At 56.0% G+C, this 22,720-nt stretch overlaps 1 protein-coding gene across 1 annotated transcript; it reads left to right on the plus strand.

Annotated features, from left to right (window-relative positions):
- The first annotated feature begins 996 nt into the window (after positions 1 to 996).
- Positions 997 to 21,113, plus strand: LOC104344603 (L3MBTL histone methyl-lysine binding protein 1). The gene is given in 22 exon segments (XM_086474520.1): positions 997 to 1,132; positions 3,313 to 3,536; positions 4,318 to 4,462; positions 4,615 to 4,753; positions 5,426 to 5,549; positions 6,988 to 7,075; positions 9,243 to 9,334; positions 9,953 to 10,057; positions 10,913 to 11,048; positions 11,568 to 11,668; positions 12,715 to 12,866; positions 13,802 to 13,878; positions 14,328 to 14,413; positions 14,972 to 15,082; positions 15,362 to 15,476; positions 15,732 to 15,831; positions 16,790 to 16,987; positions 17,312 to 17,358; positions 18,330 to 18,487; positions 19,970 to 20,032; positions 20,899 to 20,946; positions 20,949 to 21,113. Coding segments are annotated over 22 exon segments (2,610 nt in total).
- The last annotated feature ends 1,607 nt before the right edge of the window (positions 21,114 to 22,720 follow it).

Raw genomic sequence — 22,720 nt, forward strand, 5'->3', positions numbered from 1 at the left:
AGGAGGCAACGCTGTTCTTCCCGCTGGCTCGCAGGCAGGCCCTGGTCTGGGGACATCCTGGTGTAGGCACTGTACTGCCTGCTGGGGCACAGCAGGGGCCAGCTGCTGCTGCGGGGACAGGGAGCTGAGGAAGGCAGCTGGCAGGGCCGTTGTGGCCAGGTCCAGCTGGGAGTTCGGGTCACCAGGCGAGGTCTGAGATCAAGCCAGGATGCCAGCCGGCAGGTCAGGTCCCGCTGCTGCAGCTGGAGAGCAGCACTGCTGCAGCATGGCATAGACAGGCTGAGGGTAGGCTGACATGGAGCCCCTGGGCCCACGGGTGGGGGTCCCAAGGAAGGCTCGTCAGGCCAGTAAGGCCCAATAGTGTTCTCGGGGCCCTGACACCTTGCCTACTCCTTGAATTTCATAGCCAAATGGGTTGAACATCACCAGTCCTGTGAGAAGCTCAGCTGCATGCAGTGGACTTCATGTTCCCTCCTCCCCACTGAGTTAAGTCCTGTCACTTGTGAAATTCTCTTACGGCCAGTTAGAAGATCGAGGGTGACTGCCCAGTGGGAGAACTGGAAGGGGAACTTCAGGGACCTCCCTCTTCTCCAGGGTAGGATTTGCCAACCCTCAGTCACAGTCTGCATCAGAGTGGTGTAGGCCCCAGTGGGAGCCAGGAGCAGCCATAGCCTGTGGTGGACCTGCTGTGCTCGTACCATCTTATGGTGGTGCCAGGTAAGAAAAAACCCTGGGTGTTTGCAGGCTCTGAGCTGGGATCTCCTGTCAGGGGCTTTACTAGGTCGTGTTGATACCAGCTGTGACCTTCGTGCTGTTCTCTGTTGGGTTCAATGGGCCTTTAATATGTCTTACAGGGGTTTCTGCTGGGAGATGGTGGGAAGGGAGGGACCATCCTCCACAGTCTCTTTCTCACTCCTTTGTCATGTTTGTACTTGTACCCAACTCAATTTCTTTCTTGCTGTCTTCCAGTGTCTCACTCTGTGCACAGGCAGGGTGATGGACAGCAGAGCAGAGATGGAGGTTGTGAGAAGCACGAAAGGGAGTGCCACTGGGGAGGTCAGCGTCCACGTGGTCACCACCGAGAGCACTGTGCAGAGCACCCACCTGCCAACAACTGCCTTCATCATACCAGGTATGCGGAACTGCCCTCTCTTACTGGTGCCTCCCCAGCCTTCTCCCCCCACGTTGATACCTCACGCTTCTCGTATATCTGCGCTCCTCCCAAATCTTGGGAGGCAAAGCTGTGCTGCTGTTGCCATCTTAGAGGTTCTCTGTGGCTATCCCACATCATTTGGATGATTTGTGGCTGATCAAAACCACTTGAATTTTAAACCTGTTGTCTGGGGCCCTGTGCCAGTGCAGTGTAGTGTGCTGGGTGCCTGCTCTGCGGGGCGTGTGGGCTCCTGGGCTGCTGCATTATCATAGAATCACAGAATATCTCAAGTAGGAGGGGACCCATAAGGGTCATCGAGTCCAACGCCCTGCGCCTCGCAGGACCGCCCAAAACTAAACCCTACGACTAAGAGCGCCGTCCAGACGCTCCGTGCACTCTGCCAGGCTTGGTGCCGTGACCGCTTCCCCGGGGAGCCTGCTCCAGGGACCGACCGCCCCCTCAGGGAAGAACCTTCTCCCAACGTCCAGCCTGAGCTTCCCCTGACGCAGCTTCATGCCGTTGCCTCGTGTCCTGTCGCTGGTCACCAGAGAGAGGAGATCAGCACCTCCCCCTCCGCTGCCCCCCCGAGGAAGGTGCAGATGCGATGAGGGCACCCCTCAGCCTTCTCTCCTCCAAGCTGAACGAGCCAAGTGACCTCAGCCGCTCCTCCTAAGTCTTGCCCTCGAGACCTCCCACCGCCTTGGTCGCCCTCCTTCTGGACACGCTCTAGGAGGTCGATGTCCTTCGTGTGCTGAGGCGCCCCAAACCGCACCCGGTGCTCGAGGGGGGGCCACGCCAGGGCGGTGCAGAGCGGGGCAGTCGCCTCCCTCGACCGGGCAGCGATGCTGGGCTTGGGGCAGCCCAGGGCACGGCCGGCCCTTCCGGCTGCCAGGGCGCCCTGCTGACCCCTGTTCAACTGGCCACCGACCCAAACCCCCGATCTCTGGCCGCGGGGCAGCTCGCCAGCCTCTCATACCCCAATTTGTACATAGAACCAGGATTACCCTATCCCAGGTGCAGAATCTGGCACTTGCTCCTGTTAAATTCCGTACAGTTGATGATTGCCTAGCTCTCTGGTCTATCCAGGTCTCTCTGTAAGGTGCCTCTAACCCTCAAGGGAGTCCACAGCTCCTCCTAATTTAGTGCCATCAGCAAACTGTCTTAATGGACATTTGACTGCTGCATCCAGATTGTTTATAAAAAAATTAGAGAGTTCTGGCCCTAAAATTGAGCCCTGGGGAGCTACACTGGTGACTGGCTGCCAGCCTGAACTAGCCCCATTTACCCCATTTACTGTAACTCTTTGAGCCTGACCCATCAGCCAGTTGTTCAGCCATTGTACTATGGACTTGTCTAGCTGTGTGCTGGACATTCTGTATCAAAAGCTTTGCTAGAATCAAACCCACATCTGCTGGCTTCCCTTGGTTAACTTGATGGGTGATCTTTTCATAAAAAGAAATTAATTTAGTTAAGCAGGACTTTCCCCTCGTAATCCTGTGTTAGCTATGACCAACGACTGTGTTGTCTCTCCAGTGTTTTTCAATAACTCCCAGAATAACCTTCTCCATAATTTTACCAGGCACTGAAGTGAGACTGACAGGCCTGTAGCTGCCAGGGTGGTCCTTCTTGCCCTTCTTGAAAATTGGGACAACAATTTTCAGCCCAGCTGACCAGTGTCTTTCAGGAGGTGTGCGAGCAAAGCGTGGATGTGTGTTAGGTGAGATCAGGGGTGTTCTTTAGAAGCAAATCTCCGAATTTTTCCTCTTCCTAGTGCCTTGGTTCCCACTGTGGAGAGGCCCTGGGCTGCACAGTGTGCTCCTTTGAAATGAAACTAAAGTAGAAGATGCAGTCCAGGAGCTCACCAGCACATGCCTGCCACATCAGAGCATCCTGGTCATGGGAACAGTCTGAGGTTAGGCTGAAATAGGAATCCTTGAATGTGGATAGTATTGGTGCCACCCCCCCAGCACAAGCCATTGCTGGCTGCAGACCTTGTTGGGTCACGCTGCCTGCTTGTGGGTGCTTTAGCCCGCAGCACTGAGCCCTCATCTGGGAGACTGTGTCCTCTGTCGTTTTGTGCTGCCTTTGAGCCTTGTTTGCATCAGTTAAGTGTTCTGCGTATGCCTCTGGTTGTTTGTTTCCTTTCTTCCCTTCTCAAGCAAATGCCACTGCCATCAACCTTCCCACGAGCACCTTAGAAATTCAGCGATTCCCCCGGGAACCACAGAGAAGCACAGTGGCCGAGAGGCCAGAAAGGGGAGCAGGGAGTGAGCCCATCACAGCTACTGTCATTCCCCAGATCAGCGGGGTGCAGACCTGCAGCACAGTCCGTGTGCTGGAGTGGAAAGATGGGGTGGCCACTTTGCCTGGGAGTAACCTGCGGGTAAGTAGCCCTGGGCCACTGTGTTTGCCCTCCCGCCCCTCCCCACAGCCACTTGCCCTGGTAAGCGGCAGTTCCCCAGCCTGCGCCAGGGAGGGACCACCAGGACGTGGCGTGGTCCCTGGCAGTACCCACACCCCAACTGGAGGATCCTTCGGCTGTTCCAGCTCCGTGAGGCTCCTCTTGTGCCCCGTCCCCATGTCCATCCCATCTTGTGAGCTTAGCCGAGAGAGCACACACCTGGTGCCTGGGGGCTGCAGCAGGTCTGCCCTGCACAGTGCAGCAGAGGGATGCTGACGGGCTCCGCAGAGCATCTTTCCTTTCCAAGCTGTGCCGTGGAGTTGGCTCTCACCAAACCTGGGCACTCGCCCTGGAGACAGTGGCCTTGCACTTCCCAAACCGCGGGTGCCTTTAGGTGTACCCCTCGGTACGTGAAATGGCTGGCACAAAGTGCACGAATTTCTCAGCTCCAGGGCCCTGCGTCCTCCGGCCGTCACCCTGCCTCTCGCGCCGCCGGCTGCTCTGGGCTCACTCGCCTGCAGGCAGCGTGCTTGCCCTGGCGGGCGCAGCGGCCAGCACCGACTGCGGTGGGGGCAGCAGGACAGGTGGCTTTGGAGCCATGCTCGCCTCCGTCGTCAGGAGAGCTGTCCTCTTGCTGGACACACTAAGGACCGAAGCGTGTCCCTCCTGTTCTCAGAGCTCACGTGCACCCGCTAGCTGAGAAGTTACATTTCTATCCTCCTTGTTAACTATTTTCCCTTGTTTTTTTTGTTCAATGACATAGTTTCGAATAAATGAGTATGGGACGCTGAAGGTGGTGAGTGCTGATAAGATGCCTCCAGTGGAAGCTATAAAGGAGGGTCACACAGAGAAAGATGGAGACTCAGAGGTGGCACCCACCAGCAGGGACAATCCTACTGTGGCTCAGGGTAAGGGCACCATGGTGGCACTTCTGGAGTGGGTACGACCATCGAGCAGGCGTGGTCTGGCATAGCCCTGAGCGAGGCAAGTGTCTCCTGCTCCCTGCTCTCGTTCCTTTGCTGCACCTTGTGCCTCAGTGCTCCTCTTCTCTCTGACTCAGATGTGCCGGAGCAGACCAAGCTGCCAACAGCAGAAAGCATGTGCCACTGTGATACCTGTGGCCGGAGACACGTGTCGGACACAGCCCGGGAAGGCAGGGGCTTCTGCAGCGAGCACTGTCACCAGCAGTTCAAAGAAAGGTAAAGGAAGGGGAGTCTCTCCATGCAGAGCCATATCCATCCACCTGCCTGTCCTCCCTCCCGTCGTCCACATGCTCCAGCAAAGGAGCAAGTGCATCTGTCTCTGTCAGGGGCTGGAGAACCTGCTTGTTTCCTTCCTTCCTGCAGGCAGAGTGCCCTGGCTGCAGTGCGGGGGTGGAGACTTGTCTCAGGGGACAGCAGGAAGCACAGGAGCCAGAGTTTCTCCTGCCCAGTTTGTGGCCTCATAAACATGTATTTGCTGGAGCAGGGCTGCAGCAGGAGGTTGCTGCCGTTGGTGCTTCCAGGCTGAGCAGCAGTGAGAGATGTGGGTCACGAGGGCATTTCCAGCCCCTCTGCTTACTAATGTGTGACTCCTGGGGCTCGTTTTCCAGCATCTCTGTATGACTGTGATGCACCTTAGAGCCCTGCTATGAAACTAGATCGCTTTTGATCAATCCTTGGGTTCAGGTTTCTGACACCCAAGCATGTGAGTGTGATTCTGGTCTATACCCTGGTTCTAACCTCTTGCCTACTTGTGCGCTAAGAGGAGGGATGGGAGCACGTGTGAGTAAGTGGGGTGACAGTGATTCTCCCGCAGCTGCTCCCTCACTGACGCCACAGCCATTGCCACATACTGTGCCGCTGTGGTTTATGCTTCCTTCCTCCATGCAGGTCTGTCATTGTGGAAAACTCTGCCAGCAGCACCAATGCCACTGAAATCCTCAAGCCGGTGAAGAAACGAAAGAGAAAGGACTATCAGAGCCCTTCGGAGGAAGAATATGAATCTGAGCAAATGGTAGGAAGAGGCCAGGGAGGGGGCGTGTGCGCACATGGGCCATGTCCAGGGTGGGCCATGGGCCACCCCTGTATGCTTTTCAGTGTGCCTTTCAGTGCTGTGTCAGCTGTATGTCAAAGGGCTAACCTGTTAGCTGTTAATGCCAAAAAGACTTGAATGCGTGGAGCATCAGGGCTTCTAGGTGCTTGGCTGGCTGGCTGGCACACCAGTCGCCTCAGATGGGGCAGTGCCGGACACGTCCTGGTTGGCCTGTAGGTATCGAGTGCTCTCGACTGCTCTCTTGAGTCTGGGCCACCAAAGTAAGTGTTGAAGTAAGAGAGTGTTTATCTCCATGTTGTATATCCTGGGGAAGTGGCACGGGTTGAGGCTGGGCTGGCTACTAATGAATGACAGACTCTCTCTATTAACCCCTCTCCCCTCCCAAAAGGGAAAAGGAGAGAGAGAACAAGAGAGAGACTTTACGATTTGGAAAAGAAAAATAAAACCGTTTTAATGAAACAGTATCAATAAAAGAAAAGATAATAATAAGAATAAGGAAATAATGAAATATGTACAATATGTACAAATAGATACAACAGCAATACCGACCCCAGCTCCCCCCACCCTGATGACGATACGTCACCGCTGGGGCTGCAGGGCTGGCACTGGGGCAGTCCCAGGCTGGACTGGGCAGCAGACAGGGACGGGCTGCAGGAGCTGGACTCAGGCCCTGGATTCAGGGACACACGGGTCGGGATCGACGACAGAAGGACAGACAGAGTCCTCTTCAGATGTCGCCATCACAGAAGAGAGATTGACCCTCGTGATCCCTCAGCTTGACACTGACCATGACGTCTATGGGATGGAACACTCTGTGGGTCAGGTTTGGGTCACCTGTCCGGTTCGCTCCTCCCTGCAGGGGCGGCCTTTTTCGTGCTTGTGACCCTTTTCACTCCCCCACCCCAACACGGGGTACAAGACTCAGCAGTGACCTTGGTCGCTGTAAGAACAAGTCTAAGCCAGGGCCCCTCTGCATCCCATTCCTTGGTCCGGACTGTGACCATCAGGGGCTGTCACATGCTGCTGCTTCAGAAAGTGCCGTTAGTTAGAGGAGGCTTGACTGAAAAGTGAAAGCACTAAACCAGAATTAGTTCTGGTTCAGCCCAAACCAGGACAGGAAGGGAGAGTGACTTTGACAAGGCAAGGAGCTCTGCTTGCCAGCCCTGACTGTAGCAGATCCACTCCAGGTGTGATTGCTGTCACTTGGCACCAAAATCCCCCTTGGGCTCCCATCAGCAGATCCTCTTGGCCATGCATTTCTGGGCCAAGCATCAGTCAAATCATGGAGGTTGCAGAGGCACAGTACGGCCCTTGGCACTGGTGTGAGGGTACAACACACAGCGTAAACCTCTGTGCAGACTTCCAACATGATTTCTGTTTTGTCTGCTCTTGTGTCTAGGAGGAAAAGCAGGAAGAGAGGAAAAACTCTGCGGGAAACTCTGCCGTCAGCAATCCGGAGGCTGACACGTGGAATGGGAGCCAGCACGGTACGGAGGGCCGGGCGGGCGGTGGGGTGAGCCACGCCATGGCTGTGGGATCCCGCTGTGGGGCTGGGCCAGCATTTCGGTGCTCCAGCAGGGTCAAACACACAGCGCAATGCACTGGTACACGTTCCCGAAGGCTTGTAAGCTCCTTTGCTTGCTTGATCCTGCTCTCTCTGTCTCTTTCCATTTCTCTCCTTTCCTCTCTTTCTCTCCATGGGAAGGGTGCACCCCTGCAGATACGGCTGTGTCTTCAGGCATTGGGCTGTACTGTACAGTGCTTTCTGGTCCCTCCCCCTGGGACCTGAATTTATTACATGCTCGTGGATACACGTTTGCTCCGAGAGGCCCTATCCTGAGCAGTAACATGACTCTGCGCCACGTCTGGCTTTGCCCTCTCTTTGGATGGTCTTACGGGGAACCTCCCTCGTGATCGGGAGCTCACAAGTTTGGGAGCTGCTCCTGTAGATCTGGTGCTGCCGAAGCCGGGTGATTGGGGGTTGTCTCCTCTCGTGGGGATCTATTCCTGGGCCATATCAGAGGATATCTCAAATGCAGAGCTGTCGACACAGCAGGAGAGGAGACAAGCTGAGGGATGCAGTGTTTGCTTGTTTGTTTGTTTCCCTGCAGTGCGATGGAGGCGAGGGGGAAGGAAAACTTGGGAAAATACTGAGGAAAAAAACCCCAAACCAAACGTTTATAGGAAACTTTTTTCTTTGAATAGTGAAAGGTCATACTCAAAGTAATTTTTAAATGAAACTGTTCCAGCTTCATACTCCTCTCCATAGCCAAATGCAGGGACAGTAGTAGGGGCCACATGTCATTAACCCCTGATGTTACACTGGCTTAACCACTATTAAAAAGGGATCTCATACTCACTTGCCAGGTCCTTTTGTCTACACTCTGAGCCCTGAGCATGTAACCTTCCCTCCTGCATTACAAGTAAGCAGTGCTGAGCCTTGTTGTTTCAGCATTCTATTTTCTCTTGTTTTAGAAGTACACCAGCAAACAAAATACACACCTGGATGCTTCAGTGCAGCAGGCGGTGTATGCTCTATCTCCAGGTGTATTTGTCATTCTCCAGAAGGGCAGAGCTTGTACTTACAGATTCCCCAAATGCACCTGCCATTTCTTTCTGTGTCCTAAGCAATAATAAAGGTGTTTGTCACTCTTAAGTAGTAGTGAAGCATCTAGGTTAGTAACCTTGCTCACTGAAGCTCAGCTTTAATTTCTTCCACAAGTTCCTATTTTTTCCATCTCCACTTCCCCTAAGCCCAAGGGAGGAAGGAGTTAGTCTGTTTATCCCCTGTTTCTGGCCCACCCTGCCCAAGGCTCTCTGCCATGGCTGACCTGTAGCTGTAAATTACTCGGTGCTGGAATAGGCACAGCGCTCCTGAAGTCCCTTCAGAGGGACTCCACTCAGAGAAAGTGGCTGGAGAGCAAGAGACTTGGGTTGTGTCTCGTGTGCCTCAGCCAAGGCCTTTGTGGCCTTCCCAAGGGGGTTGAAGGCATGAAGGATCACCTCCTTGCCTAGGAAGAGACAATGCTGTCATCTTTTCTTGAATACCATAAGGGTAAATGCATATCTAGGGCATCGGGGTGGCCCTGGTGTGCCGAGGGGGCTCAAGTGGTTGGCTCAGAGCGGAGGATAGCGGAGCTCGTGCCTCTGGAGCAGCAGTGCGAGGTGAGCCGGCTGCTGGTTTGACTGGCTGGGAGCCCCTTGCAGCTGGGAGTGATTCCCAGGCCTCTGGATGGATCCTGCTGGCTGTCCCAAATCCATCAGTGCTGTGGCCGTTTCGGATGTACTGGCTGGAGGAGGACTGGTTGCAGAGGTGTCCTGACGCTTCGCACAGGATGGCTTGTCACTCAGGCTCCTTAGGTGCCTTACTGGAGCGTTGTACAGTGACGGGACATCGAGGTCATGGGGACCTGTGTGAGAGGGGGCCTGTTGGCTCTGCCCCTCCTTAGGCAGCCGGCCAGATTTGCTGGAGAAGGGGCTCTGGTAGGACGGTGCTGAGCTTTGCAGGGATGCAGGACTGTGCGTGAGCGGGATGCGGCCCCAGCGGGACCCATGCGCTCGCCTGCCCTCTGCACTGCCCCCAGGCAGGCAGGAGCGGAGGCTGGAGCTGACCCTCAGCAGCGCCTCTTGTGTGTGCGTTTGTGCTGCGCTCAGGTGCCAGTGAGGAGAAGAAAGAAGGCTGGTCTTGGGCGTCCTACTTGGAGGAGCAGAAAGCTGTCGCTGCCCCTTTAGATCTCTTCCAGGATGTGAGTTGGGATTTTCCTGTCTTTTTCCCTCTTTCATCTTCTCTTTTCTTTCCCTTTTTTTTCCCACCCCTCCTCCTTCTCCTCTCTTCCTTGCTTCCCTGTTTTGCCGGACTCTGAGCAATAAGCAAGCTCCCATCTTCACCTGGAGGTGACCAGTCAACCTCCAGTTTTGAGTTGCCCTGAGTCCCACTCCCCAGCTGTGTGTTGTTCCCCATCCCGAGCACCCCACATGTGCCAAGGATGCCCCTGTGGCTCTGACAGGGTGCTGGAGCCTTTCCAGCCCTTCCTCGAAGCCAGGCGTGGGCTCTCCTGAGGCCGCAGGTTGCTGTGCTGCACCCCAGGGTGCAAGAGGAGCCAGGCCCGTCCCCCACTCTCCCCGGCTGTGGCTGTTAGCCCAGAGACACCCTGCCCTGCCAGTAGCAAGAGATGCAAAACTGCAAGGAGGTGGAAGAGTGTGTTTCTACGGGGGAAAAAACCTAAAATTTGGATGACAACATAACCAGTGGCCCATGCTCTCCTGTCCCAGCAGCTCCCATTGCCTGATGGTTGCTTCTTGGGATGGTTCTAGACCCAGCTACCTGTGTCGTTTTTTCATTGTACTTTAATTTTTTTTTCCAGTACCAAGTAGCTTCCCAGCACAAGAATGGCTTTAAAGTGGGGATGAAGCTGGAGGGAATCGACCCGCAGCACCCATCTATGTACTTTATCCTGACGGTGGCTGAGGTAAGGCACCGCCGGTTCCCCTGTGCCTTGGTTCCTCCGAGCACCCGTGCGGTGGGAGGCTCTGTGGGAGGGGAGGTGCTGCCGGCTGGCCCGTGGAGGGGACGGGCTTTGGGCCCTCGCCTGCGTGTCGCTGCATGAGAGGAGCTGGCGTGCCAGCACCTCGGTCAAGAAAACGGGGAGTTTCCTTCCAGGTTGTAGGGGCAGGAGACGGTGCTGTGGATACCTAGTGGGTCTCTCCATCACCCCGACGTAGCAGGGCCATGGAGGGAGAGACTGCAGTGTTGGCAACAGCTTCTTATCTTCGAGCTGATGCCCCTCAGACAGATCTGAGCCCTTGAGATGAAGGGTGTGGAGGCACCCCATTGCTCTTCCTTGTGTCCGTGCAGGCCTCTGACTGTGGGGCTCTCCTCTCAGCCATGTGGCAGCTGGACCAGCCTTGCCTCGCAGTGCTCCCCAGGCAGCCAGGGGGATCAGTGGCTGCTGTTCTTGCTGCTGGAGAGATTTCACCAAAGCAGCATGGCATTTAGCCAAAATCCCTGTGCCAGCCTCTCGCCTGTGTGCAGAAAAGGCAATCCTCGTACATGCTGGACCCAGCAAGGTGCCCCACCACAGCATCTCATGCACCAGCCTGAACCTTCCTTCTGGGGAGGGCTTGTGGTGGCCTTGTACTTGCCTTGTTCTGTGCTGGACACCTTTTGGGACTGGCATGTGCCTCCTGATGTGGGCACTGGGCTATGGTTGACTCTTGGCTTCCCTAAGTGATATGCTGAGATTGTGTGTGGGAGGGGAGGTGTGTGCGATGCTCAGCCAGGGCCAGCCCGAGTCCTTTCCCTTCCCTGCCCTCCCTCCTGGTAGGTGTGTGGTTACCGGATGCGCCTCCACTTTGATGGCTACTCTGAATGCCATGATTTCTGGCTGAACGCTGACTCCCCTGACATCCACCCTGCTGGCTGGTTTGAGGAGACGGGGCACAAACTCCAGCCCCCAAAAGGTAAGGAGTTAGCAAGTCTCAGTTGGTGGGTCCTGTTGAAGGAGAGGGATGAGTAGTGGGCCCCCAAATGTCGAGCTGGAGACAGGGACAGGGTGGCTCCATGGGGCCCAGGAGGGGATGCTGCTGTACTGGGCGGGTTCCACAGGACAACCTTTCAGGCACCCGTCACACTAAAGATCTCTGCTCACTCCCATTTTGGGGCAAAGCCCTGTCACCCTGGGTGTCCCAGTGCCAGGCTGGAGCCAGCAGCTGTGTCCCAGGACAGGTGGGACTGATGCTTTCCTGCGAGCAGCTGAGCTCTGGATTTCCACTCCACTGCTAACGTTTTCTAGCACCCCTTCAAAATCAGCCACTGGGCCGAAGCTGCGGGCTTTGGGTTTCCCAGGGTTGCTGTAGACCCTGTCCGCCCCCAGCAGTTCATGCCTGGCAGGGTGAGGGCTGCTCGGGGGTGGCTGGGCTCAGCCTCATGACCTCCTGGCTGCTCCCTGTGAACTAACTGCTCTCATTTCTCTTCCTGAGGGGTTGTAGGTTATAAGGAAGAAGAATTCAGCTGGACAAACTACCTGAAGATAACAAAGGCTCAGGCAGCTCCTAAGCACCTCTTCATGGTCCGAAACACTGTGAGTAGCAGCTTCTCCTTCCTGCCAGGTGTGACTCCTTCCCGTCCAGCTGAGCAGAATGCCTCTACCGTGCTGGACTTTTCTCTGTCCACCGCACACTTCTCAAGCCCACAGTGCAGAGGGTCAGGAGAGAGTACTGCTGGCATTACTTAATGGCATGCGGCACGCTTTGCTGCTGAGATTGGTAGCTTGGACACCAGGTTGGTGTGCCCAAAATTGGTGGTCCGATTTGCGGTTTCATCCAGTCAGTCTCACTGACAGTTAAATCTGTTGCAAAAGTACTGGTGAGGAGAAGTAACCAGTACTATCAACAATTATTTTGCCAAAACCCCTCAGTTAACATTTTGTAAGTTTAACTCTTTTTGCCTCTGTTTTGTGTCTTCATTGTTTCTGTCTCTGCCGTTATTTTTCATATGGCAGCTTGAGTAAGGAAAGTGGGAATATAGCAGAGTGCAGAATGCTGATGGTTTCTTTGTCAGCTGCAGAGGAAACTCAGTCTACTGATAAATCAGCCTCTCCGAGTTATTTATTGTGTCTAAACCCTCCTGTTCATTGCTGCAACAATCCCACTAGCGTGTGTGATGCAGCACTTTGAACAGATTTTTGGATCCAAGAAGTAAAGGCAAGGTAGGATGAAGGGCCCCATCCCAGCTCCTCCTGCCAAGCCTAGGGCAGTGGTCACTGCTCACAGTGGAGGAGCGTGACCACAAACAAGCATTTCGTGACAAAATCTGAGTCAGTGTAAGCTGAAGGCTGTTTTTGTCTTGAAGGTTACTGCTTATAGAAGATCCTAAGGGTCTGAAGGTCTCTTTTCCTCTTTCTTTGTGTGGCCAAGCTGAGTTACTTACCGTCTGCCTCTTTTCTTGCATGCAGAGCAGGGCACTGCGTTTTTGGGATCCTAAGTGGTCCTGGGCCTGCCTGAAGGCCAAGGAGGGTCTAGTTTTGGGAGGGTTTGGGCAGGTGCTTCCTTTCAGTAGGCAAGGGAAGTGGCGAGGAGGGCACTGGGACTGCGGTGCTGAGAGAAACCTGCCCCTCTCTCCTCCCAGCATGAGACTTCCCCGGGCTTCGAGGTGGGCATGAAGCTTGAAGCTGTGGACCGCATGAACCCTTCCTTGATCTGTGTTGCCACAGTGACTGACGTGGTGGACAATCGCTTTTTGGTGCACTTTGACAACTGGGATGATACTTATGACTACTGGTAAGTGCACAGAGGCTCCTGGGGTGCCAGTGCTGGGGAAACACCCTGCCACTGCTTCAGCAAGTGTGACAGGGTGCTCGGGAAAATGTGGGACAATCCCAGCATGCTGCTGCAGACAGGCCACCAGTGGCCCAGTGAGGCAGAGGGTCACCCCACTGTACTGGGGGACAAACCTTTACCTGTTCCTTGTCACCTCCTGGGACATTGTCATGGCCCTGTAGCTAATGTGGGGCAAAGACAGGTGTGATCGCATGCTGTGGGCTCGCCCTGAAACCCGTTTGGGAGATGGGGCCATCTGCAGTGCCTTGTCTTAAAAGGAGCTCCTGCGTCTGTAGGCACGGGATTGTGGCCAGGGCAGGGAGGTGTCCTGGTTGAGCTGGTTAAGCCCGATTAAAATATCCAGTTAGCACAATCTGTTTCCTCTGTGGCTGAAGGCCTCTGATCTTCTCTTCTCGCCCCAAGGAGCTGTGGGGCTGCACTTCACTTGCTGGTGCTGGGCAGCTACCTGCTCTGTCCCAGGGCAGGCGTGTGAAGCAGCAGCACACGAGTGCTGTGACCCACTGGGAGCTGTCACCAGGATGTGACCCCCCCTGACTGCTCAGGTCTCACCACTCTGAAAGGCACGGTCTGTCTACCCACTCACAGCAAAGGGCTGCTCTTCCCTGGGCAGCTCTGCAGCAGGGCTGGCACCCAGGGTGTGTTCGTGTCCCGTCCCTCTGAGCTGGAGTGCCCCTGCTCTAGCCCTTGCCTTGCTAGGGCCCATGGGTCACTTGGGGACAAGGGTGCTGTAGAAAACTGGCTTCTGCAGGGGCTTTTGCTGGTGGTGCTGAGGGCTGCTGCCAAGTGGCCTGCCCTGGGCCCCCGCAGTGTGCACTGTCTGGCGGTGATAAGCCGGGTATCTGAGCCCTGTGTAAGAGTTTGGGTGTGTTTTCTAGGTGTGACCCCAGCAGTCCATACATCCACCCAGTTGGATGGTGTCAGGAGCACGGCAAACCCCTCACACCTCCTCAAGGTGAGTCGGTGGCCTGGGAGTGCAGCCTTCACTGGCACATCCCCTTGGGGACAGGCTTCCCAGGGTGGCATGGGGAGCCTGGGGGCACAAACCCCGTGGCCCTTGCTTGTCTGCAGGCCCAGGCAGCTTCCTTCAGCAAGGCCACAGCTAGAGAGGTGGCAGACTCCTGCCAAGGCTCCTGTACACGTGTTCAGGTGCAGCATGGTGGCTGTGTCTGGCCAAGTGGAGACACAAGGAGGATTCAAGCTGTCTGTGCAGGCCCAGATGTTTCTGCTTCCTTGTACCCTGGATTTCATGGCCCATGAGACAATAGTAGCACTTCTTGATGTCTCTCAGGTTCCCATGTGCCTGGCACAGACTTGGTTGGTCCTTCAAGGCAGTAGAACGTTCTGGGGTACTTGCCATCTTCCTGCAGGTGTGTCTCACCTTCTGCATCTTCCCTTTTCTAGATTATCCTGACCCTGACAACTTCACCTGGGAAAAGTACTTAAAAGAAACTGGAGCATCTGCTGTCCCGGCTTGGGCCTTTAAAGTGGTGAGTGCCACATCGTCTGCCCCACTGTACCTGGGCAGGAATTCAGGGTTTCTCCCTTGTCAGGTCTGCTTTTGTGAAAAGTTGAGTGATGTTCAATGCCACAGGCCTGGGGTTTGGATCTATACTCAAGGAAGTCAGGGCTATCCTGGGCAAATAGTTCAAAACTGGTAAAAATGGGAAGTGTGACCATCCCCTTGGCTAGACAGGAGCTTGTAATGGGAAATCATTTAGGCTTGCTTGGTGATTGTTGTCTCCAACTGCAGCAACAGCAGCTATGTCCAGCCAAGTGTGTCTGCGATATAGATCCCCAAAATATGTCTTTTGGAGACCTCTTCCCTTGGGCACAGCTTTCCCATCTTGTTGAAACACAGCTCAGATCTGGGAGGCCTGTCCCCACTCTCTCCTGTTGCCCCTGTGAGCTGGAATGGCTCTTACCTGGACAGGCCAGGGCTGGGAGCTGGGCTTGAGGAGCACACGCTGCTGGGAAAGCTGCCGAGGGACGTGGGAGCCCGAAGCACAGCCCTGCTCCCCGCTGACCTGGGTTCTTCCTGGCCCCAGCGCCCACCCCACCGCTTCCTGGTCAACATGAAGCTGGAGGCAGTGGACAGGAGGACTCCTTCCTTCATCCGAGTGGCCAGTGTGGAGGACGTGGAAGATCACAGGATAAAGGTGGGTACTGGAGCTGTGGTGCTGAGCCTGATCCAGGCACTGTACTGGCTTGTTCCTGCCCTTCCCAACCCACTGCCAGTGGTGGTGGCAAAGTGGGTGGAGGTCCGTGGAAGCACACCATGCAGAAGTTGGCACATCCCAGTGCCTGGCTCCAGGAGTGGAGGAGAGCCTGGTTCAGCTCTACCTACCCTGCTGCTTGCTGTCAGCTTGGAGAGCTTCAGTGCTCCTCAGGGAGGTGCCCTGAGGTTTGAAGGGTGACCTCTCTGCTTGTCTCCCCAGATCCATTTTGATGGCTGGAGCCACGTCTATGATTTCTGGGTTGATGCAGATCATCCAGACATCCACCCCATAGGCTGGTGCTCAAAAACTGGACACCCGCTGCAGCCTCCTCTCAGTAAGTCCTGTGCCTGGGTCAGTCTCTGATACCAGGACCCAAGCGTGCCAGATCTCCACTGTCACCGCCGCCTGCCCAGGCACAGAAATGGGGGGGCAGGTGCTAGCTGAGGATGGGTAGGGAGGAAGGGCTTTTCTGTGGAGCTGTCAGCTGGAAAAGTCCTCCCTGTTTGGTGCAGGCAGGAAGCCCAGAGCCCTGGCTCTCCCTGGGGCTGCAGACATGACAGTCTCTCTCCTGTTTCTCCTCCTGGTCTAGGGCCAAAGGAACCAGCCTCCTCTGCCCACGGGGGCTGCCCAACCCTGGGCTGCAAGAGCATCCCTCACACCAAGAGCTCCAAGTACAGCTTCCACCACAGGTGAGCTCCCCAGCGCGGCTCAGAAGGGCGCAGCCAGCCCATGCCGGCCTTTCCTCCACACCTGCCACCCCCACCAGCAACCAGCCCTTCCCTGCATCCACCCCATGCCCAGCTCTGCCCCCTGCTGAGGGGCAGCCCCTGCTCTCCCCAGGCCAGGCCCCAGGGCAGCCCTGAGCCCACGGCTAGTGTAACTCCTACGCAGCACCTTTCCTGCAGCACCTGGAGCCCCTGGGGGTGCCCTACATGGCCATCTACCTGGGGGGATGTACGGGCTGTGTCAGGGACAGTGCCTCTAAGATGCTGTTCACCAGTGCCAGCTTTGAGGATGATATTCCTCCCACCCCTCATGGATGCCTTTCACTGTGAGGTTGTGAGGTGAGGAGCCCTGAGAAGGAAAAATGCATCTCCCTCAGCTCAGTCGCTTGAGTGACCTTTCCGAGGGGAAACGAGGCATGGTGTAGTGCTGACCCCAACGTGGCAGGCTGGTGTCAAGAGGAGCGAGTATAGTGAGCAACCATGAGGGTGGGGGAGGCAGATCTGGCTCCCAGGGGTTTCTCTATGTCCACACTCATGCTACTTGCTTCCTCCTCACTCTGAGGCTAGCCTGGATGCCTATGGGGGCAAGGAAGGGAAGATGGAGACCCTGTGAACCCCAATGACTTGCTTGATCAGCACTGTGGTGACTTGCACAGGGTCATAGAATCATAGATTGGGAAGAGTGTTACCAGACACAGAGCATCACCAGGGTCGCTGCGATGGCAGCGGAGGAGGTGGGACGGATGTTTGTACCCAGAGGAACTGCCCTCACCCTGGGAATTTGTTCAACACGTTTTTACTCTGCTTTCCATGGCCAGGGCTACAGCATCCCGTGCCTGGGGGTGGAGGGGTAGCCCTGCTGGCTCACCACCCCGTGCTGCTCTGAGCCGGGTCTAACGCTTGCCTCCCCTCTGCTCTCTAGGAAGTGCCCCACGCCGGGTTGTGACGGGTCAGGACACGTGACTGGGAGATTCACGGCCCATTACTGCCTCTCAGGGTGCCCGCTGGCAGAGAAGAACCAGGGCAGGCTTAAGGCCGACTTGTCTGACACCGAGGCCTCAACTCGCAAGAGGAACCTCATTGGCTTCCCTCAGCGAAAGAAATCTCGGCACCACGGGAGGTAGGGGCAAGGCTGGTGAGCCCCGTGCAGCAGTGCCGGGCCCCTGTGCCACGACTCCTCCCTGGGAGGGATGGCCAAGCCAGGGAGGCTCCTTGGCTGCAGGAGAGCACGGTTGCTGGCAGCTGGTGTTTGTCCTTCCAGCTCTGTTGGGCACTTCTCTTGGTTTTTCTTCCCATGTTTTGTGTCTTTAGCTGTCAACCCTTTGGGTCAGGGTCCAAGAGGTGATCCTTGCTCCCACTGCCAAGGCATTGCTCTGTGCAGTGTGGAGGAGGGCCCTCGGGCCAGTCCCAACCCAGTTGGAAATCAGTCTTCCTGTCTCTTTAGAGGGCGACCTCCAAAGTACCGGAAGATCCAGCAGGAAGACTTCCAGAGTAAGTGCCGTCCTCTGCCACGGTGTCGTCGCAGGGGCCAAGCTTGAGTAGCTGGGGTGGTGGCTGTGGGAGGCAGGTCTCCCTTGCCTTAGTCAGACCTCATGCAGGTCAGCACCAGTGAGGAGCTTGTGGTCAACTGCCAACATTAACCATCTGACGAGAAACATCTCTGCCTCTTCCCAGAGCTCTGCTAGGTCCCTCATCATGCCTCTTTGTTTATGTCTGTGAATCTTTGAGTGCTCCAGGGCAGGGAATTAGGATGCTCTCTCTATGGCAGTGCATCTTCCTCAGCACTTTGTCCTCTTCAGACAGGGATGCTGTGCCTTCATCCTGTGGCTGCCATACCCCAAAATACCAGTGTGGTTGTGAAATGCCAAATTATTGCTCCAGCACAGAAACTGATGCTGAACAGTTTGCTTGGTGTTTAGTTCTGATGACTGCCATAAGACCTTGACTGGCATTTATTCCAGCCAGTATCAGCTTTACTGTGGGCTGTCCTGCTGACTACTCCAGCGCTGGGTGTGAATGAAGAAGATTTCTTCTTGGGAGCCATCCTTGACTCCTTGGAGCAGAGAGCAAGGGAAAAGCTATGTTAAAAACATGAACTGAATAATATGGGGTGGCATTCTGGTGTGAAATTTGACACTGATACCTACTTCAGTATGGAAAATGAATGACTGAAGCTGGTGAGAACAAGGCAAAGCCAAGCTTGTCTCTAAACTTCTTCCCCCGCCATCCCAAATCCCACCAAACTGAACACTTGAATACACTGATGTCCTATTAATCGGAGGGACAACATGGACCTCTTGGACCCATGAGACTGTCTGCTGCCAGCCCTGGGCCCTTCCCTGAACAGAGAGGGCCCTCCCCAAGGCGGATGGGATGGGATGGGATGGGATGGGATGGGATGGGATGGGATGGGATGTTCTCGCCCTTCTACCTTGTATCACATCTTGCATTTTTATTACCAGCTATTTCTTCAGACAATGTGCACCAGTCGCTCTTCATGTCTGCCCTGTCTGCCCACCCCGACCGCTCCCTGTCACTCTGCTGGGAGCAGCACTGCAAACTCCTGCCAGGGGTGGCTGGCATCACAGCAACTACAGTGGCCAAGTGGACCATCGATGAGGTGAGATGGTTTTGAAGACTGCATACTAGCTCCTAACCCCCTGGCATGGCTTGGAGCACGCTACCTGGCTGGGCAGCACCATGGCGTGTGCACTAGGCACGGAGGTGCTTCAGCGGCCACTTGCCTGGGCTAGCGAGAATCACAGAATGGAATCGCGAATGGTTTGGGTTGGAAGGGACCTTAAAGATCATCCAGTTCCAACCCCCTGCCATGGGCAGGGACACCTTCCACTACACCAGCTTGCTGAAAGCCTCATCCAACCTGGCCATCACAGAATCACAGAACGTCAGGGGTTGGAAGGGACCTCTGGAGATCATCCAGTCCAACCCCCCCTGCCAGAGCAGGACCACCCAGAGCAGGTCACACAGGAACACGTCCAGGCAGGTTTTGAATGTCTCCAGAGAAGGAGACTCCACAGCCTCCCTGGGCAGCCTGTTCCAGGGCTCTGTCACCCTCACAGCGAAAAAGTTAATTTGGAATTAATGTGGAACCTCCTGTGCTCCAGCTTGCACCCGTTGCCCCTTGTCCTGTCACCGGCCATCACCGAGAAGAGCCCGGCTCCATCCTCCTGACACTCACCCTTTACGTATTTATAACCATTGATGAGGTCACTCCTCAGCCTCCTCTTCTCCAAGCTCAAGAGACCCAGCTCCCTCAGCCTTTCATCATGAGGGAGATGTTCCACCCCCTTCATCACCTTTGTGGCTCTGTGCTGGACTCTTTCCAGCAGTTCCCTGTCCTTCTGGAACTGAGGGGCCCGGAACTGGACACACTATTCCAGATGGGGTCTCAAGAAGGTAGTCTGCTGGACACGCTTGTGGGGTGCTGTGTGGACAGCTGCCAGGCATGAACCCTGATGGGAAGCACATGCAGAACTACCAGGTTCTTGCTTGGCTTGGATGTGATGCTAGCCCGGGGCAGACAGGTGAAGGCAAACAGCAGTTCTTCATTTAGCGTGTGACAGTTTTCCAAAGCAATCAGTTTCATCTTTGCCAAGTTAAAAAATTAAACCATAGACTCTGCAGATAAGAAGTCACTTCCCTGTTTCTCTGAAAAATTGTTGCCTCAGATTCTTCATTGTCACCTTCATTCACTTTCTTGGCCGTCTGTGACGGCCCCTCTGAAGGCCTGGGAAGCTGGAACTCTGACTTCAGCCGCAGCAGCCAGCCCTGTCCGATTTCCCCCGTCCCTCCTGTGTGCCCCTCTCTTGTCTGCCCTTCAGTGGGAACCATCTCGCTGTGCTGGAGATGGCTTGTTGGAGGTGAAGCTGCTGCAGCACTGGGGGCCAGAGGAGGCCACAACCTGTGCCCTGGTCCAAGAGTGATCTCTGGGCGTGGGAGGGTGCTGCAACTGCCGCCTTTGCCGTAGCAGCCGCGTGTTACAGGGTGCAAAATGCCTCTGTGAAGTGAGGCTGTGGGCTCATGGGGGGTCTCAGCCAGAAACATTGCCTCTGCCTTGACATTTTTCTCTATTTGTTCCAAGGTCTTTAGCTTTGTTCAGACTCTGACGGGTTGCGAGGACCAAGCCAAGCTCTTCAAGGATGAGGTGAGAAGGGCTGGAGGATGAGTGTGGGTGGCCCAGGACAGCTGTTTGCCAACAGGGCAGGGAGGAACTGGCCAGTGGCCTTCCCGCAACAGATTGCTGCTGAATGCTGCGAGCACTTCCAGCACCTGGCAGCGATCCTGCCCCAGCAGCCCCCCTGCATTGCAGCGTGCAGCTCTCTGCCTCGGCGGCTATGCTGGCAGGAGGGGAGATGCTGACCTGGAGCTGTGCTGCCCTGTTGTCCCAGCATGGGTGAGGGAGGCCCTCTCTGAGGAGGCCAGGATTGGGGAGCGGGAGGAGGATGGTGCTGCAGCCTTAATAGCACTGTCACCTCCTGAGGGAAGGCGCTTACTCCTCGCCCATTCAGCCTTCCCCCCCCGCGCCCCCTCACCAGCGCAGCAGTTGGGTGGCTGGGCTGTCAGCCACCTTCATCGTTCTTAGACCCCTCTGTGGGCAGAGGGGCGGCTTTCCCACCAGGGCGGGCTGGTGCTGGGCACGCTGGGCACAGCCAGTGTCCCACCTGTTAGTGAAATGGCCCCTGCGCTTTGAGGGTGCTCGGGCACGCAAAGCTGAGCCGGGGGCAGCCTCCAAGTATACCAGGACCTGGAGCAGGGAATGGACAGGTGTTTGCCCGGAGCGGATTGCCTGCTGGCTGTGTGCTGTGCCCGTTGCTCTGGGGCACAGAAGCCCTGCCCAGCTGCCCTGGGAGCTTCTGGGGCAGCCCCTGGAAGAGCCTTTCCCCCTCTCCGCCCTGGGCGTGTGACCTCCCAGCTCTGGCTTATCTGGGGCAGCGTGGGAGTGCTGCGGGCGGCTCCCGGGATCATCTGTGGTGCCTGGCGGAGGGTGAGTGCGACTGTGCACATCCCCAGGTTGTGCCTGTGCTGGCTGTCCCTAGGAAGTCACAGCCTGGGTTTTCGGTGAGTGCCTTTGTCCCTGCTGTCCTCTCCAGATGATCGATGGCGAGGCCTTCCTCTTGCTGACGCAGGCTGACATCGTCAAGATTATGAGTGTCAAGCTGGGCCCGGCGCTCAAGATCTACAATGCCATCCTCATGTTCAAGAACGCCGATGACACCTTAAAGTGACTTTTCTTGGCCCGATCGGGACCCTCCCTCAGCACCAGTGCTGCCAAACTGCCTGGTCAGGACAGAGATTCCCCCCGACCGACTGCAGCTTGTCATGTCCTGCTCATGTCCTCTTGGGTGCCACATCTCTGCTCTCCTACCAGTCCATCTCCCATCCTCTCCCTTCCACTCCACACTGCTCTTCTCCTCCAGCGCTGGGTACAGGCTGGCCCCAAGCCTCGGGTGCGGCTGCGGGGATGGAGGGTGGATGTGGGACGAGCCTCTCCTAGCGTGGCAGCTGCCCGCCGTGTCCTGCTGTCACCGCACCGGTTCAGGCGGGGGTGTCGAGGAACGGGGGAGCAGTGCAGAGGGTGTAGCAGCTGGGGGTGACCCCCCTGCTCAAGTCACCCAGATAAGGGAAGGGGCTGACTGCCTGCGTACGTGCTTGCACCCGTTAAAGGCCGGTCTTGGCTTTGCTCAGCAACGGAGAGAGATTTTTTTTTTCCCCCAATGTGCTCCTCTGGGGGGGGCTTGTGCTAACGTCGTTTCCAAGGGATGCTCTCAAGGAGCTTCTGCTCACTTTGCCTTTTTCTCTGAATTCTTTTGAATTTCCCTTTTAAGGACAGATGATGACTTTGCTTTGGCCCTTCACCGCGCTGGGAACCAGTGGCCCACCCCTTGCCCCTTCCAGGGAGCAATGTGTCCTGGCTGCTGCTCAGCCCACGACCAGCATCTGTGCGTTATTCCTCTTTACTGTAATGCAGCAGCCCCAGGACCCCACGGGGCCAGGGCTGGGTGGGTGCAGAACCAGCTCCATTTCCTCTTGTGCTTCAGGCTGACTTGACCAGCACGTCTCTGGGAGAAAGGATACTTGGTTCACTTGTTCCCCCTGCAGCAATTGAAATCCTCTGCAAAGGAGTAAGGAGTCAGGCCCTCTTTGGTCCATGTATCAGGAGCAAAGCCTTTTCTAGAGCGGAGACAGCTGCTGAGGACAAGCAGCATCCATTCCTCCGCAGGCAGATACACGGCTCGCTTCTGAAGGTGTTCCCGAGTTGGCTGACTCGATCCTGCCAAGCCACCTTCTCCCCGTTTTTTGCCCTCGCCAAGGCCCCCAGGTTTTGCTGTCTGAAGAGCAGGAACTTCTGCTGTCCTTGGATTCCTTACTTGCAGACCTAAAAGAAATTCAGCAGTTAACTGTTTTTTTCTGTCCCTTTTTAACATAGCATCTTTTCAGCAAGGGTGCAGGCACTGTGGGAGTGCCCACGTAACACTGTCCCTTGTAACGGAGGAGAGGCCAAGCAGGCTTGGACTCCAGAGCCCGGGAAGCCGACATGCCTGGGGGGTCCTGGCAGAAGCCCAGACAGCTTCTGACAGTCCCTGTGTCTCCTGGCATCACCTGCACTGCTCTGGCCATGGTCTGCCATCCTGCACACGCCTGCTGTGGGTGCTGTTGGAGCAGTGGTGTGGCAGTGGAGGGCGGCTGCCTGCCCACAGGGCTCGCCATGGTCTGCAGTGATGTGGTCCCACATCCACATTCTTTCTCATTCCCAACAATGACGTACCAGTAGCAAAACATTTTTCCCTCTTTCCCAGTGCCCAAAGACAGGGATGAAGGGATCTTAGCAAGT

The sequence above is a fragment of the Leptosomus discolor genome, chromosome 17 (assembly GCF_034619465.1).
Source record: "Leptosomus discolor isolate bLepDis1 chromosome 17, bLepDis1.hap2, whole genome shotgun sequence".
NCBI classification, from domain to species: Eukaryota; Metazoa; Chordata; class Aves; order Leptosomiformes; family Leptosomidae; genus Leptosomus; species Leptosomus discolor.